The sequence below is a fragment of the Zonotrichia leucophrys genome, chromosome 10, assembly GCF_028769735.1.
Source record: "Zonotrichia leucophrys gambelii isolate GWCS_2022_RI chromosome 10, RI_Zleu_2.0, whole genome shotgun sequence".
Classification (NCBI taxonomy): Eukaryota; Metazoa; Chordata; class Aves; order Passeriformes; family Passerellidae; genus Zonotrichia; species Zonotrichia leucophrys.
In genome coordinates this window covers 4,245,738-4,263,045 of record NC_088180.1, presented here as the reverse complement: position 1 = coordinate 4,263,045, position 17,308 = coordinate 4,245,738, and the positions used below count along the sequence as shown (strand labels likewise).

General features: G+C 43.8%; 1 protein-coding gene across 5 annotated transcripts in view; it reads right to left on the bottom strand.

The window, feature by feature from the left end:
• PEAK1 (pseudopodium enriched atypical kinase 1) overlaps positions 1-17,308 on the bottom strand; it is a 111,260-nt gene that overhangs the window by 19,919 nt on the left and 74,033 nt on the right. For 4 of the 5 annotated variants that reach the window (XM_064722700.1, XM_064722698.1, XM_064722701.1 and 1 more), the window contains 3 exons: positions 13,285-16,545; positions 6,997-7,113; positions 5,025-5,215 (listed from right to left, as the gene is read on the bottom strand). In XM_064722700.1, coding sequence (XP_064578770.1) covers positions 5,025-5,215; positions 6,997-7,113; positions 13,285-16,439 — 3,463 coding nt within the window. In that variant the 5' untranslated portion in view covers positions 16,440-16,545. The remainder of the gene's footprint in view (positions 1-5,024; positions 5,216-6,996; positions 7,114-13,284; positions 16,546-17,308) is intronic. The other variant, XM_064722703.1, reaches the window with a different exon arrangement.

Sequence of the window (17,308 nt, the reverse complement as noted above, 5' to 3'; positions counted from 1 at the left end):
AAAGCAGAATTGATGTCTGTGTGCCAGACACACATCCAGAAGCCTTTTGCTTAATCCTGAGACAAGTTCATTTCTACTTGATATCCAATTCTCTTACTCATGCAAACGTGTCCTCTTCCACAACTGCTCAGTCTTACAAAATCTGTGACCTATGTACTTCTCCCCAGCAACTTTAGCTCTGGGCTAAAGAGCACTTGCCTGTTTTCTGCTCCTCAGCCTGCTGCCCACTCTGCTGGGCCAGCCTGGCTGCTGGGGTTCACAGACACTGCTCAGGAGGCACTCTGCTAAGGGGCCTTGCTTTGGGACTTGCTAACCCAAGGATGCACAGCTGCTAGAGGGAAACAGGGAAACAAATCAGAGCCAGATGCACATCCTGAGCAGCAGCAGCTCTCTCCAGGAAAGGTAAGATTTATAAGTGTTACTGCTCCCATTCTCTTGTTTTTTGTCTGCTGTAATGACTCTGTCCTCCAAAAGTCACTCACACAGAGGAGTGTTGGGACTGCAACCACGGCTGCTTTTGCACAGCTACTGGCACTGTGACATCCAAACAGAATTGGAGAAGGTTTTCATAACCAGAAGTTGTTTTTTCAGATGTCTGGAGGGGGTGGCAGGTTCCAGAGAACTGAATGTTCAAGTCATTCTGTAGTTACTGTTTCAAGTACTCTCAGCTGAGAAAAAATGAGTTTGTATAAAATGCTATGTTACAGTGTGGTTTCTTCCCACAAGAACAAGTTTTCCATATTGAAATCTAACCATCTGTATTATCCAGTTGAAAAGTTTCATGTCTGCACTGCTTCTGTGCTGAGTTCCAGCACTGTACATTTCTTTCACAGCTCATGGGCCAGTCTCCAGCTCAGCTTTCCCCAAGCATGGCAAGAAACTACAGGGCCAATTTTTATAAAATCATTGCCCAGCAAGAAAAAGATTGTCTTAAATGTTGTCCCTGTCAAAGGCACAAGAATGTCCTTTTGCATAGAAATACCAGCAGAGCATTAATTTCTTTTTCTTGGCTATCCTTTCCTTCTCCCCTTGCATGCTTTAACTCATCATTTCCATACCTACTGCACAGACTCTCCAACACTGCAAGTTCAGCCTGAGCCACACTCTTGGGAGGCAAAATGAAAAGGAACAACAGGGACAATATTAGGCTGCCACTTTGAGAGATCTTTGAAGTGGATTCCAGACTGCTCAATGACAGAAAAAAATTTAACTCTTTACAGACAGCAGATTTCTACAGAGCTTTAAATAATTCTACAGCTCAAAAAGATCTTCCATTATAGAATCTCAATACACTATTTAAATATTAATGCTTAAGTCTCCAGACACCATGCAGAGTTCTGAAACTCTGAAAGACATCTGAGAAAGGCATTTAAGTTTAATTTTTCTGGGTAACTGATTTATCATCAGACTTTGCATTGCAGCCTATTTATGTTAGCTGCTGAAACTATCAAATCTGACATCACTCCTTAATAAACACTTATCCTGGCTGATAAAAATAACCAAACCATGAAACAAACCCACAAATGCATCAAGTACCTTCCAACCACAGCAAAAGCTCCCAGCATGCCTCACAGCCCCAGCTCCAATAAATGCTGTGCATGTACACCACCCTGCTATGAAACTGTCCTGTACAGATTTGCATTAAATGCTCCACTGTTTACACATGTAGTGTTCACTGAATAGTTAAAATCTTACCAGAATGATGATAGATGTCAGAGAAAGGGAAGCTAACCTTTGCTAAGTAACACTGGTGGTGCATGTGCAGTGTCTCAGCAGTCCTGGGAGATGCAGAAGAGAATCTCACTTTGTTTGCTTGGTGACTTGTCAGGTCTTGCTGCCCACCCTCCATTGCACCACCTTAGACATTACCTGTGCTAATTATGCACTACACAAAATGCACCAGACTGATGCTATAATCACTGTCTGTCACTGAACTGTCAGTTTTCATCAACAATGATCTCATTATTTATTTACAGCCTGGCCAAAGCACTGCTTTCTGCCCTGGTCCAACTGACTGAGGCAATGCCCCATGGCAGACACTGTGATTGGGATTTTTTTCCAGTGTCAGCAGTCACAAAGCCTAGAAACTCAGCCTCCTTTTTTCCTCATTTCTTTAGGTGTAAAGAGAAAAACAGCTGATAATGAAATAACCTATTTTTTTTCAATGGCAGAAAAACTATCCTGAGTATACTGAGAATACCTTAATCTACTTACAGCCATGCAAATTCAATCAACCCAATTTCCCCAACAAATTCAGACAAAGACAGAACAATTTAAAGATTTGTAAAGGAAAGGCTTTGTCTTCCTTATCATCAGTTACAGGGCTTACCTGAATTAACTTCTGTAACAATAAAAGAACCTCTTACAAAAGAAACATCCAGGCCCTCCCTTACACATCTGAACATTTGTTTCTTCATCTTCATTCAAGTGGCAGCCTCTGGATTTTGTTAAAGTGTTGATACCACAGGTCCCCCAATTGCAGTTCTGCCCACCACATGAGCACCCCCATCCTGATCAAGCCAGACTCTCACTTTGATAAACTGAATGGATTCAGATTCTGAATTAGTCCCTATGAAGTGCTTGCCACAATACCAGGCATGTGCAAAGCTTTTCTTTAGAGCCTGTGCAATTTTTAAAACATTCTTCTTAAACTGTGGGCACCAGAGCCTGACTGTGACCATGGCAGTCAAGAACCTCTCTCCTCCTACTCAAGTTTCCTCCTATTTCCACAGCCAGGAACACATCTTATCCTATCATCATAAAAGCCCCAACTCTTCTCTGTTGTACCTGACTCCTGGAGGAGAATCCTCTGTTTTGTAAGGTTTGTCTCTTGGAAGGCCAAACCAAATATATTTGAGGGCAGTACCTGACATAAACTGTTACCTGACTGCAGATGAAAATTCACCAAGGCTTGCAATTATTTCTGTTCATGACACTTCATGAGTGCTAAGGCATCATGATGTGTCAGAACTGAAGATTAGCCATTTATCAAAGTAGAGACATATTATCTGCTTTTTAATAAAAACCACAGAATATGTATCAGATCAGTTTAAAAGGTGAACCTTGTGCATTGTGCTGCAAGTTGAGATGTGCACATGATGCATTTTACACACTCCAAACTGCAGCATGCAGCTCTAACTGCAGCTGAGGCAGGAGTCAAATGTGATGTATCTTCTCATATTCTCCTTTCTTCCAGTTTCACATACCAGTATTTGTTAGTTCTATAAAAGATAAGGTTTTGCTGCCCAGGTGATGCAAGATGTGAAAACAAGTAGGGATTATTCTCTGTCCCTACCTAGAAATCTCTCTGTGAGGCTGGCTGAATAGAGCAGGAAGCCTTTGAAGGGCAGCCAGGGAGCTCAGTGCCATTTAGGGAAGCATTGCTCCCAGCAGCAGGCAGCTCTCCCAGCCAGAGCCAGGCAAGCCCCACAGCCAATTAACCCTTTCACACCAAAGGTACTTTGGAGACAGCACAGCTCCAAGTGAACCCACGGTGAGGAGAAGGTTTTGTATAAATTGCTAAGGGGTTGATTTTTTTATGGTTTTAAAAAGAAACATTCAAACTTAGGACCAGCACTAATACAGGCCAGGACTGATGGAAGGGATCTCGTGGGACAGGCAGGCAGGGTCAGCTGGAGCAGGTTGTGCAGATCTTCTCCAGTTGGGCTGGAACTTGTGAATATCTCCACACACAGAGATTCCAAACCTCCTCTGAGCAAGCTGTTCCAGTGCTGATGGTATTTTGCTGCACAGGATAAACATGGTACAGGCAGTTCTGATGCAGCCAGACCTCAACTGCCTGGATTCTGTCTGCAATGTCCCTGTCTTCTAAATACAGCAATTACAGATACACATACATACCCCACTAAATTGAAAGAATTCATTAGATCTATGAGTAATTTACCATAAAGATACAGATTTTAGTTTTCCTCCTTAGAGGAGGAATTTCTTGGTAGATGTTAGCATCACACTTGGACAGGATATTTTTCCTCCTTATGCTTTATAAACAACACCTAATTAATGTTTCAATAGCAGAGTGCACTAATAAGCTTGCCACTAATTCACATTTAAGCAAAAAAAATGCAACACTTTCGCTGAATGTCTAAGGAATGTGGGCACCTGAGGGTTTAAAGCTCAGTCCTTGATCCCTAAAACCTGTGTGGACATGCCAAACTCCCTGTAATCATGAGCCATCTCTACACAATCACTCTACTCTTGGCCAAATGCTTAATGAGTTGCTGTGTACAGGATTGGGATGTTCAAAAAACATGTACTGGGATATCCTGGGATGTAAATAAATGAGAGATTTTGTTGTTCTAGAAAACCTGGCTGTAGGTATCCCTGAATTCACAGTGCTGCAAATCAAAATGCTTTAGAAAATCAGGCTGATAATATTGATACTGTCCACTGGGAGATGCTGCTTTATCTTGCTCCCTTATCTTCCACAGCAGCCCTGCATCCATGGACCTCTTAACGAGTCAGGAATTCAGTGATCTTTGAGTAGCACCTTCAGGACATTTGTATCTCATTGGGAAGGACCAAAAGTGAACTCTCTGACCAGGATAAGAACAGTTTCAGCCAACAAGAGATGGGTACAAATATTTTAGCAGTTATTGATGCTCTAAAATAAAAAGCCCTATCTTTTGATCAAGTTTATGAAAAGATTGAATTTTATTTATTCCTTCTAAAGAAATTAGGTAATTTGCTCTGTATTTTAAACATCTTTGACAAAAATTCCTCCAAAGAGATAAAACAATGTTGATTTAAAAAATCATCTGAGATGTTCATCACTAAGGGCAATTAAAATACTTTTTTAAGTTACAGGAAGACAAACCTTTGAGTTTGTTGAATCTTCACTTTCTTGGTTATGACCTCTGAATGAGACTATATATCTTTATCTTCTGTAAATCAACATTAAGCAGTTAAAAGCTACCCTCATGAAGATGTATTGAGCTGTTCAGAAGAAAAGGCTCTTCACACACTGGAAAGGTCACCAAAGCGTGATGCAGTTCCTGTGCACTCACCTAGGTTGCTGTAGGTAGCGCTGCAGGTGCTCAGATCAGGAGAGTTCGGAGCTGCTTCTTTCTCCTCCGGGCCCGGGGCGCCGCGGGAGGCGGGGATGACGGAGGCGCTGCCCCCATTGTCCTGCTTCACAAACACCGCCCTGGGGACGCGCGGGGACAGCTCCTCCAGGGCCGGCTCCTCGGGCACCTGACTGGAACACAAGCACAGCGTCACCCGCGCTGCCGGCCGGGCACGCTGCGGGACCAACGGGCTGGGCTGGCAAAGGAGGAAGTTCCTGCACCCTCCTTTCCTAACCATCTACAGTTTTTCTTTTCCTTAGTGAGAAGGAACAACTCGTGATTGAAATAGTAACATGTTAGTTACTATTATCATGATTATAATAATATATAGCATGTAAGAGTTCGTGCCTTCGATATAAAAGCTACAATAAAATGTTTTACAGCTTGACTGCCATCAACATCCATACTCATAAATGTGCAGGCATGATTCTGGGTAAAGTGAGTGGGACTCAGGGCAGCAGCAGAGTTTAGGGTGCTTTTTGCCAGCGCAAGCAATTGTGCCTCAAACAAATATAACAGGGTATAGGAAGTAGGATTAAGTCCCAATAAATGCATGAAACTTCAATGATACATTTTCATATCCTGGTAGGATTTTGGGAACTGACACTCTGGGAAACAGACCTCATTTAGGCCAATAATCTCTTTCCCATATAAAATTATCCACCATTAAAATCCATCTGCATTAGGCCAACTGCAGAAGGCACTGAAGACATTCCTCTGTGCCTGCTCTTAGCTGTGAAGTTTTAATCACACTGTGATGACTTACAGCACAGAACTCTGAAAATTGTGCATTTACTTGGTTTCCATGGATATATTTATTGCAGTATAATTTAAAAATGATGCATTATATGCATGAAAAAAAGTCGAGATTTAATAACACCCCACAATCATACTGAAAATATAACAGCAATTATCAATAATATGGCACAAAAACATGTCAGAGCAAAAATATTTCCATGCCTTTATGTTCTCTCACTTGCAGGAACAAATACTCATTACAGGCCAAATCTCAAGAGCATATGTGCTGTTTGCTAGCTCTCATTACTACAGCATGATCAAATACAACAGGAAGAATTTGAACTACTTGTGACTTCCATTAGGGACAGGAGTAAGACACTTCCATCAAAAAACAATCAGCACATCATGTATCTGCAGAGATACTTATTTTTGGTGATAAGAATTTCAAACTTCCACAAAGACTTAACACAATAAATTATAGGTATTTGTCTATGGCAAAGGCAAACCCCTGAAAATCCTGGGACACAATCTTGTAGCAATCCCCAGTAAAAGGTTCCAACATGCCAATGCTCTGCATGACAAGACCCAGGACAGTGCAGTGAGCACATGCTGTTTCTGCTCAGACTCATGAATTTTAACTGCAGGCTGACACAAACCAAACTCATTAGAACTTGTTAGTAAAAGAGAAAAAATGGCGTCAGTTCAAAAAGATGTAATCTTTAATCAGCGTACCAGTTTTTGTTCCATTTTAGTACCATGCATAGGAATGGTGTGAAGAACATTCCATGTGCCATAAATATATCCACATTAAAGAGTTAACCTCAGTAATTTCAGAGTAAAGCAGACATAAAATTAAAGCAGTAACAAGGCTCTCAGGATAATTGAACTGAAGGTTTGTAGTTGCTGTAAATAATGTACATACCTGCATTCCTCAACAGGAATGTTTTCTTTAAGAAGAAATAGGTTCTAATAGCTTCACAGTTCTGTCATTGCCACAAACCAGGAATTATCACATCTCAAAGTAACTTTTTAGTATCACTTGGTGAGGTAAGAACATACTCATTCTCCAAACCAGACACATGCATGCACATACACTAAACCTAAGCTCGGAAGCATTTTGCCAAAGTAAACCAACAGCTAGAAAGGAAGAAAGAAAAAAAAAATACCAACTCACCCACTGTACTCACTCACACAATTCCCCATTAAAGGAAATTCTTTCAGGGCCTTCTTGAGTCTTTTAATCATGTCTTGAAACTCTGGCGAGCCATTGATTCCACAGTGTTCTGGTGTGCTACAAGTTGTGCAAGCTGTGAGCAAGAGGGCTGAACTCTGCACAGAGTGATACACCTACTGCACCTTAGTGTTTACCTTCGGGGGCTGGGCCCTGCCGCAGCCAGCACAGCAGCCCTGCCTCCTTAACTCCTGCCCTGCCTCCCTGCAGGGCCAGGGCTCGGCTGCATCACTGCTCTGGAATGGGCTATGGCCTCACTCCTGCCACTGCTCCGGGAAAAGCACGGCTCAGCTCTCGGCGGGAGCTTCAGCAAGTGACACTAACCTATTGTTAAGAGTTAGCGAGTATCTCAAATCTGTATTCAGGGCCTCGAAAGAATACATTTTAAACCACAGCAATTAGAGGTCAGGTCATGAAATCCATGGGGAAATGCTTCCCAGTATCTTAACGCTGAGAACAGAGAGATCAAGCTTGTGTACACAGTGCAAATGTCAGCCCTTCGGTGGTGCTGGCAGGACACAGCAGGAGTAAAAGGGGAACCATGCTCACTCAGGGAGCTCCAAGAACCACATGCCCAGCTGCTTCATGAACTAAACAGTTAAAATAGCTGGTTTTTTGAGGAAAGAGGAGCAGCTGATAAACAGGCAGTTCTCTCAGATTAGAACCATTAGAACCTGATTTAGTGTAACTTTCTATCTGCTTACTGGTAACAAGTCATACTTACAGCTATCTCCTTATTTGGGATATTTATAGATATTTTGCCAGGATGGATTCTTTGATGCCTTGCATAAGAGCACATATTTAGCATCTAGCACAGTGGGCGCAGCCTCCTCTGTCCAAGTTTTTTTCTCTCCGCTTTTTTATTTCAAAAACAAACTTCATAGAAATTAATTATCTTAGAGAACTCTGCTCCTCAGGCACAAGTGGCTGAAGCTAAACAACTGTTCAGTTAGTGGAGGAAGCAGTCCTCTGCATGCAGAGAATGTGTCTGTTTTCCTAAGTAGCTGAGATTATGTGAAGCAAAAAAACTTGCCATAAAAATGACTGTCCTTCAGACAACACCCCACTGAATTCATGTACTTGTCATTCACGTGTGCACAGGCTCAAAACTGTCTTAAAAGTGTTATTTTTCTGCAGGGACAAATGCCTCTCTTTCCTTCAGGCTCTCCTCCTGCATGGATTTTGGAGGATAGCCAGAAGATGATGTGGTGTAACTCGCCTCAGTCTTTTGGGAACAGCAGGATGCAGAAAGCTGCCTGTGTAGGGTGTTAATTTTGGTGAGGACACTGGAATCACAGCTCTTGTGTGACCTGTGTTCTCCTCTATTCAGAGCACGCCTGCTCAATTAGGGAGATTAATAAACAGCAATGAATACGAGGGAGATAAAGTGGAACGTTCATAAGAAGTGATTGTGAGAGTGTATCCTGAAATAGGGTCAGATCCAGAGGTACAGGTGAGGGAACACAGCTCTGTACACGACAGCACATAAATCCCAGTGGTGGGAATTTGTGACAGAGACAGAGAGAAGCAGATGTGGCCTTGGGGCCAGCACAGACTCTGATCTCCTCCCTGAGTGGACATCAGCACAGCAGCCATCAATGGCAGCTGTACAGTTGGAGATGCCAAGGAAGAGGACTTTGCTTTGCACACACAAAAACCCAACTGTGTAATTTGTAGCTCTATTAGTTTCAAAGAGAGCGCTCTGAGATGCCCTCAGGCCCTGCACTTTTAAGCTAATAAAGCAAACATAAAGCCTAAACTGACTGAATGATGCTTGAGGGAAAATGCAGAGGTGAATGGCAGGAGGGAGGTCAGAGGCCACCCTACCCAGAACTTCTCCTCAGAGCACTGCCCACTCTGTTCCTGCAGAGCCCTGGGCACAGCCAGGCAGGGCCCAGGGCTCAGTCAGTCACAGGGCACTGAGGACACACAAAACATCCCAGTGGCTCCTGCAGCTCCGTCCCTCCAACCACCGCCAACAGTCACTGAAGAGGAAAGTGATACAAACTTCTCAAATGACAATCTGAATCTACTAAGCCATGAAGTTCATTCTTAATTCTGATTCTTGAGAAGCTGGCTTAGTCCTGAAGCTTGAGAATGTTTTTTTTTTAGATCTTGTATAATGCGATGTTTGCACGGATAAAGGGAGTACACTTGATAATCCAGTAAAGACATCCTGCTAAGCTCTTTAGTGTCACTGAAACTTAATGGTAATGACTTGCACAGATTAACTGTGCATTATAAGGAAGATATTTTTCTTTATCCATTTTAGGTTCTCAGTCTTTCCATTTTACAGACTGTATTAGAGGAGTTAAGAACAATACATGATTTTCCATTTCCTAATCTAAATTTATAAAATAATAAATGGTAAAGTCTTTTCTACTTGGATCTTTAACAGTCCTTGGTGTTTACAAGTTCTCACATAAAACGTTACCAAACTTATTGCTTAATGCACATGCAGAATTTCCAATTCTGTTAGAATTGGAAAATGTTCTAGAGAAAAACCTCACAAGTTTTTAATTTCTGAAATGGTTGAAGAAAGCTAGTTAATACTTTTAAAAGCACAGCTAAGCACTGCTGAGTAAGGTAGATAAAGCTTGCTGACACCAAGATAAGAAAAGCCCTAACATGGATTTGACAAGAAGGAAGAGCTGATCCACCTTAAATTTTCAGGGAGAATTTCTCCCATTTCAGTAGACTTGCTCAAGCAAGGAATTTCTTTTCATCTATAACATCCTTGAAAATGCTCATCAATTTACTTGGGCTGTACCTAAAAGGTTCTGGGTTCGTGTGAGACCCTCACCCTAAGAGTTATACCAGAAGGCCTCCAAACAGGGAAGGACTTTGTTTTAAACAGAGCCCTACTGTGATTTCACAGATTTTCTTATCTTCCCAAGCAGTTTCTGAAGCAGCTGTGGAATCTGCAGGACTGGATCAGACACAGTGTGAAAGTGGAATGTGGCAGTGGTGGTTATTCCTGCCTGTGTCTGGATGAAATCCTCATCTTAATGTATGGCTGCATTGTTGTAGAACAGTGATTCCCATTGTTTCCACTGAGTGATCTGTCACAACACTCATACTCCTCTGTACAGAGCTCAGATCTATCAGTTATGAGATCAAATCCCTTTGCAAAAATTAACACAATCTTAGGAATTAGATTGGTGATCACAAATTTAGCTATGAAGAAATGCTTCCTTATCTGAACCAGAACAAAATCAAATACAGACCTCACTACCTGAAGGAAGTATTTCAGGAAAAACAGAGTTTTACCTTCACTTCAGCCAAGACTGGCCCAAAGATTCCATAAAGGGAAGTTATGGCTGACTTGCAGCTGTGAGAGGAAACTCCTGAGCTGAGCCTGTAACTGCAATGGAGATGGCTGTGCCCAGCTCAGATTAGTTCAGCTCTGATGTGCTTTATGAGAACAGCCAAGGCAGCAGCAAGACCGGGCTGCACTTTGCTTTGAGGAAATGTCTCAATCTAACAAGTTGCTGCTGGGTATGAGCAGTGATGTCTCAATGAAGGAGAGAAGCCTTCACCTTGTGAAACTCCAATAGGAACACTCTGATCCATCAGATAACAAAGCCTTTGAAGGATCTTTTTATTCAGCCTGTGATGAGTGGATTGCAGCTGTGCTGTCCCACCTTCATCAATTACAGTGACTCAGGCCAGAAACACCATGGTATCTTGGGTCAGTTTTAGGTTTTACACCTGAGAACAACTGCTGGCTCATGAAGCAAAGGTGTTCTCGTTCTAATTAATGAGAAAAATGGCATGACTGCTGATTTTTAGCAAAAAATTATCTATCTACAAATTTCAGTAAATTTATTATATCATTATTTGCCAGCTCCTTTTGAAGCAGCATATGTGCATCCTGCCATCAAACAGAAACAACCACACTGACAAATCAAAACCAAGTTCCTTTGTATGAGAGATCATTTTCAGCTTTCTGAAAAACTGACAGTTTTGCAAGTGCTGTTCAAAGGGAAAACTGACCTTTCTAGTGATAACTTGAAATACCTTCAGCTGTTTTGTAGTTGTGTTATCAATCTTTAGCAGCTCTGTAATCCATTGCAAAGTAAGGGAATACTGGATCTTCATTAAATTTGCTTTCAAGACCCCCCAGTAATCTGACATTTTTAAAGCTTATCTTATTTTCCAGGGCATCAGTTTGTTTTTTCAGAGAGCTTGCTGTTCTTGGTGTTCTGAGTTAGGGAAGTGTCCTGTTCACTGATGGCTATCTTCAGGTCATCCATTCTCCTCTAAGCCTCTGCAGGCTTAACTGAACATTCTAAACATCTTTTTCATGCACATATTTTAGCCTGAATTACAGCTAACCTTCTACTAATACCTGGAGGGTTAAGACAAAACAAGCAAAGCTTCTCATGGGTTATGCCTCCTGCTTGAGCAAAAATGGCATTTAGAAATCCTGATTCTCACCCACCAGGATATTAAAAATGAAAGCCAAACCCCTTAAACAACAATAAAACCCTTCATTATGTGGCATTATAAGGTTTCACTTGGTGTCATTAACAACATTAAAAAGTATTAAAAAACCCTAAATAACTCAAGGCATCAAGAATATAACAACTGAAGCATAAAGCTACCCACTGCCCAGTGCTCCCACAACTCAGCACCTCAGTGTACTTTCTTTGAAATTTGTAGACACCAGGAAACAATATTGTCAGAAAGAAGAAATTCCAATTCTAACATGTGGAAAATTCCAGTTTTCACTGGGGAAAATTCTGAGATATGGTTTTAACCAACATCCTTGTGACCTGAAGCAAACTGAAGAGTAAACATGCTTTTTGGAATGAGTGAATGAGAGATCAGTGGCCCACTGCCTCCAAAAGGAAGGGCAGAGGGAGAACAGGCCACATCCCAACAGCACCATCTCCAGGGCAGTGCCAGGATCCCCGGCAGGCTGCTCCTCTCAGCACCCACAGAGGAGCTGCTGTGCCTGCCCATGCCCTGCCAGCTGCCAGCTGCTGTGCCTGGGCAGTGACTGCCAAGCTCCTTCTCTCCTGGATCTCTGCCCTGGGCACTGAGAGCTGGGGCAAGGGCAAGCTCCTGATGGCACCGGAACCAAAACCAACCTCACTTTCCCTGGCTTGCCCCAGAGACAGGAGAGAGAAACCAGGTTCCTGTAAAGGAACAAACTCCTGCAATCCTTTAACTTGCCCTCTAAAGGCAGCTACTTCTCACCAATTCATTTAGGGCAAATCTAGAGACTGCACTATTCTGGCACTTGTCTTGTATGGAGGAAGAAAACCAAGTGATTTTGCTTTAGGACAAGTGGCAGTCACGTTATGGTAAGCTCTAACTATGCTCACACAGAGATTTCTATTAGGTTAAAACTGTTTTTAGCTAAAAAAACCCAGCAGTTTTCTTGTACAGAATATGGAGAAAGAAAACCAAAAAACACTGTCATGACACATTTTTTGGGGTTCACAATTCACAAAATTTTTGGTTTTGTTATAATGAAATAAATAATTCAAGTTTGAGGCTACTTTGGAATTGGTTTGTGTAATAACACTGGAAGACAAATTCTAACACATCCACAGCTGTGGTCCAGCACTCAGGGAATTCTACTCTGCCCACATGACTGACTGCAACTGATGTGACCAGCTCTTGCTGGATCTAATACTGCCAGGGGACAAAGAACAGTCACTGCTAAAGGCCTTGCAAGACAGACATAACACTATTTTGTAGATACCATAATTCTGTTACTACCTTTTTACAAGGTTCAGTTTGAGAGTGCTGCAGTGATGCTGCAGTGTGGTTAATTAGCATCTGTTGAATTCTTGGGCATGTGAGGTAAAGTTAGCACAACACCTTCCATGAGTCACAGATCTTTTCATTTCTATTGTACTTCTCAGTAGTAGCCTCCTATTTCTGCTGAGAAATTCTCAAGTTTCCCATAACACAGAAACACTTCTTAAAGCAGAAATTCAAGAGAATGGATCTGATCCAATGGAACATGACTATTGTGACACGAGTGAGCCTGCAAGACAAACTCTAAACATCAGGTACTGCTTCCAGCAAATGTTTTACATCTTTTCTGGTATCTAACATAGCAAAAAGATTTTAAAATACCCTCTAAGTTACCTAAAATAAATATACTTTGAAAAAATGGCATTAATGTAATAAAACTCTTTAGTGTCTCCCTTTTCAGCAGCATATACAGGACAGCTCACAACAGAGTAAGTGACTAAAACAGCTGAGTGGTACCTGGGGATTTTCTTGGGAGCCTGAGGTGGTGAGGAGTGGCTGGCTGTGTTTTGTTCCGAGCTCTCTGGAGGCTTTTCCTGTGTTTCCCCCTTGTCCTTGGCCAGTGCCTCTGCGATGGCAGAGTCCAGGCCGGGCTGGGATGGGAGCTCAGCCCGGGGCTCGCTCTGTGCGGGGTCACACCTGTACATGAACACGATCGAGGGCTTCTCGCTCGACTCCGACTTGGCCTCGCTGAACCAGTGGTGCCGCTGCACCGGGGGCGGGGGCAGCATGTGGATCACAGTTCCATCCAGACCCACCAGCTTCCCCTTCTCCCTGTCCTTCTCCCTCTCCTCCTCATCGTCGGCTTTCCTGCGGCGGAAGAAGCTCTTGAACGAGATCCAGCGCTTGGGTTTGGCATCGGGGCGCCGCCCCTCCGAGTGCAGGATGGACTCGGCTTCTGTGGACCTGGGGGGGCTGTTGGGCTTGGCCCAGTTGCTGAAATGCCTCTGCAGCAGGTTACTGGCATGGTAGGGAGAGGAGGTGGAGCGGGGAGGGGGGAATGGCGGGGCCTGCTCTGCCTGGGGACTGGTGGCGCCCGGGGTGGCTCGGGCTGGCTGTGGAGAGGGAGTGGCAGCTGGCTGGGACAGCGGATCCTTCTGCACTTTAATGGCAGTGCTTTCCATCTTGGAGGACTCCACTTCAGGCTGCGATGTAAACAGAGATTTGGGTCGTACCAGGGTGTTTTTACCAGCATCTCCCTCAGGGGGTAAGGAATACAGCTCTTCTACGCTGCAGGACTTGGGAGCAGACTGAGGTGTCTCTGGAGGAGACTGTGGAGGCTGGATAGAAGCCACAATCTGTGAGAGCACCGTGCTCGCGTTCTCTCTGCCACTGCTGCTGCCGACAGAACCCTCCGGGGTCACGTCTGCCTTTGCTGCAGGCTCTTGCATTGCCTTTTGAACTCTGGAGGGGGAGCTGTGGTCAGCACTGTGACTTCTCTGCGGGGATATCTGGCTTTTACTGAGGCAGCTGTTGAACTCCTGGACCTTCTGAGCCACAGAGCCCAGCCTGCACTCAGGGCTACTGGCTGCCCCCTTCGCTTGGGGCAACTCAGTGGATTTGCTGCCTATGGCTTCGGTGCCTTTACTTTCAGTTTCTATTTCTTCATAGGTATGGCTTATCACACTTGTAGTTTTATCTTTGACAGACAGCTCCCCAGTTGTCCCTAGAAAACTTTTATAGATTGCCAAGTTATCATACGCATTTGGATTGATTACAATAGGAACTTTAATAGCATTTTTGGAGCTCTTAGCATAAGTGGGCTCATCATGAATGATAATAGGGAAAGGTGGCATGCCAGCATTGTTGTAACTGTTGAATTTTATCTCAGACAAATTGGGAGACTTAACTGGGATGGTTTTTGAAGAAATGTTTGTAGCTGTAGGTGAAGTAGGAGCTGACTTGTGGCTTGTCTTCCTGGGAGGAACAGAAGGTCCTGAGCCGTTTCCAATCAGTTCCACCTTAGGTATCTTCTGTCTTGGACTAGTGCTGGAAGTCCACACTTCCTGGTATCTGATTGCGCTGGATTTTTTCAGGTTGGCGTGTACACGTACAGGTGATGCTGCAGAGGATGCAATAGGTGTGCCTGGGGTTACTGGTGAGCTTGGGTTGGATGATGCCTTTTTGGTTTCTGAGGTTTCAGTCTGGTTCTCTTTACATTCACTGGTCATGGCAGCTGATACATCCACTACGGTGTATGGCTTGCACACTGGCTGTTCCATGTTCACCACCCTGTAAGGTTTAGCTTGCTCCTCCACAGGCACCAAATTAATAGTCACGGCTTGACCAGCAACATCTGAAGAACTTTTATTCTCCTGCGTATCAGTCTGCACAGCAATTTTGCCATCCTTCTCCTCCAGGCGAAGCGCAAGGACTGCCTTGTGAGTTTCCTGACTTTTCAGAGCAGTTCTGGGTGCTTTTGGCACGTCCTTCACTTGTTGATTGTCACAAAGACTTTCATATTCTGGTTCAATCACTTTGAGTTCCTGAGGAGTGCTAGGAGATAACCCTCCATTACAGAGCTTCTGGGAAGAACTGCTGGTTGTCCCAGAACGAGACTCTTCCGTCAAAGAAGAATCAGGAGATGTAGAATCAGAAGATGCCATGCTCTGCATGCTCTCTTGCCCATAAAGAATCACAGTCTCTTCCCCATAACCATTTAAAATTTCATCATAACTGTCGTCATAGTCCACGGCACAGATCCGCTGCAGAGACTTGTTCCGAAGGGGCACAGTATTCCATTTTTTGTCAACACAGAATGGAACAGGAGACAGGGTGTTAGCTCTGAAATTAGCAAAGCGAGGCTGGCCCCTCATGCGGATTTCCATTGCTAACAACTCTTCATCACTTTCATCCCAGCTCTCGTGCTCTTCCTGCATGCTGCCAAAAAACGTGTCATCCTCACTCTCATCCCCACTAGACAACTCTGGGTAACAGAAACGTCCACCTTCATTACTTATGACTTCAGTGCTTCCACTCAGAATAACATGCTTACTCTGTGAGTCCTTCATTCCACCCACCATGCAGCTCGGAGGGATCTTCCTTTCTAAGGATCTCTTGTAACAATTATTTATCCTTCCCAAGAAGGTTTCTCTCGCGTTTGTTTCATTCCCAGCGAGCTGAGGTGTGGTATCCAAACCCGCAATCTCCTTCAGAACTTCTGTCAGCCCATTATTATTGTTATTGGGCACCTTCCCCACGCCCTCGCTGCTGCCATACGGCCTGGGAACATGGCTGTAACCTTCGATCTCCTCCTCATTGTTATTGTTCAGCGGTTTTTTGCTCAGCACCGCCTTGTTGCGGTTCCAGCCCGCGGGCAGGGGTTTGTTCTCGCACTGCTCCAGCGTGGCCAGCTCCCCGCAGAGCCCCTCTGCCACCATCATGGTGGGTTTCACCGCTATCGTCGGCTTCTTGGCCACGGGCGGGCGGAAGCTGCCGCTGCCCCTGCCCGGGCGCTGCCCGCTGCTCTGGCTCGCATTGGCTTTCAGGTTGGCATGGGAGAGCGGCTTCTTCTCCGACACCGGGGGCAGCTGGTGCAAGCTCTTGGGCTTGAAGCAGTTCTTACATTCACCGGGTTTCCACACGTGCTCAGTGAAAGTGTTGCAAGCAGACATTTTCCCAGAGCCCTGTGCCTGAAGCCCTGCTGCTCAGTGCATGGCAGGAGTCTCCTCCATGGGCTCTGCTCACCCAGCGCCGACGCTTCCCGGAGCAGTGATCATGCTGAAAGAGCACAAAACACAGAGAGGATGAGAATGGGGGAAAATCTGCTTGATCATTATATTTTTCACACTAGGGAAAATGTGGAAGGGGTAAGTAGCCTTTTGCTGACGTCTTCATTTACAAAACTATATAACTGAAATGCAAAATCAAATTGCAACTATCATTCTTCTCATACGTAAAGAATTAAAACTTTGGCAGCAAAGTCCTGTGCTACTTAAAGCAGAGGGAGGGAAAAATGGCAATGACTGAGAATTTAGAGTAATTCTCTTGACTAGTTCAGGACCATTGACCTTTAATTTTGTCCAATAAAACAAATGCAGGAAGAGGATATAAACGCAAAGATTACCACACATTACGCTTTCACCATAACTACTCAAACATGAGAGAAAAGAGCATGAGTATGTTTACTCTCCTAAATGCAATTGAGATAATTTGTTCTAGCTTTGAATGTGAACAAGCTCAGCTTAAGTGAGAAAATGTGTTCAAGCAATCCCAAACTCTGCCATTTTAGCACTTTTTTCATCAGAGTCAAATGATAACTGGAGAGATATTTTGGCTGAACAGATAGGCTGTTCTGATGTCCTGGAAAAGTCAGATAACAATACAGTGGAAATCTTTCTAGAAAGTCACTGTTTTTTCTCCTTTTGCTTACCACAATGGCAATAAACCATTCTGATATCCTCAAAACAAAGCTAAGGATTTTTAGTCCCTGATTTATTTCACATGTAGCTTTTCTACCTAACCCCTCCAGAAATAACAACTG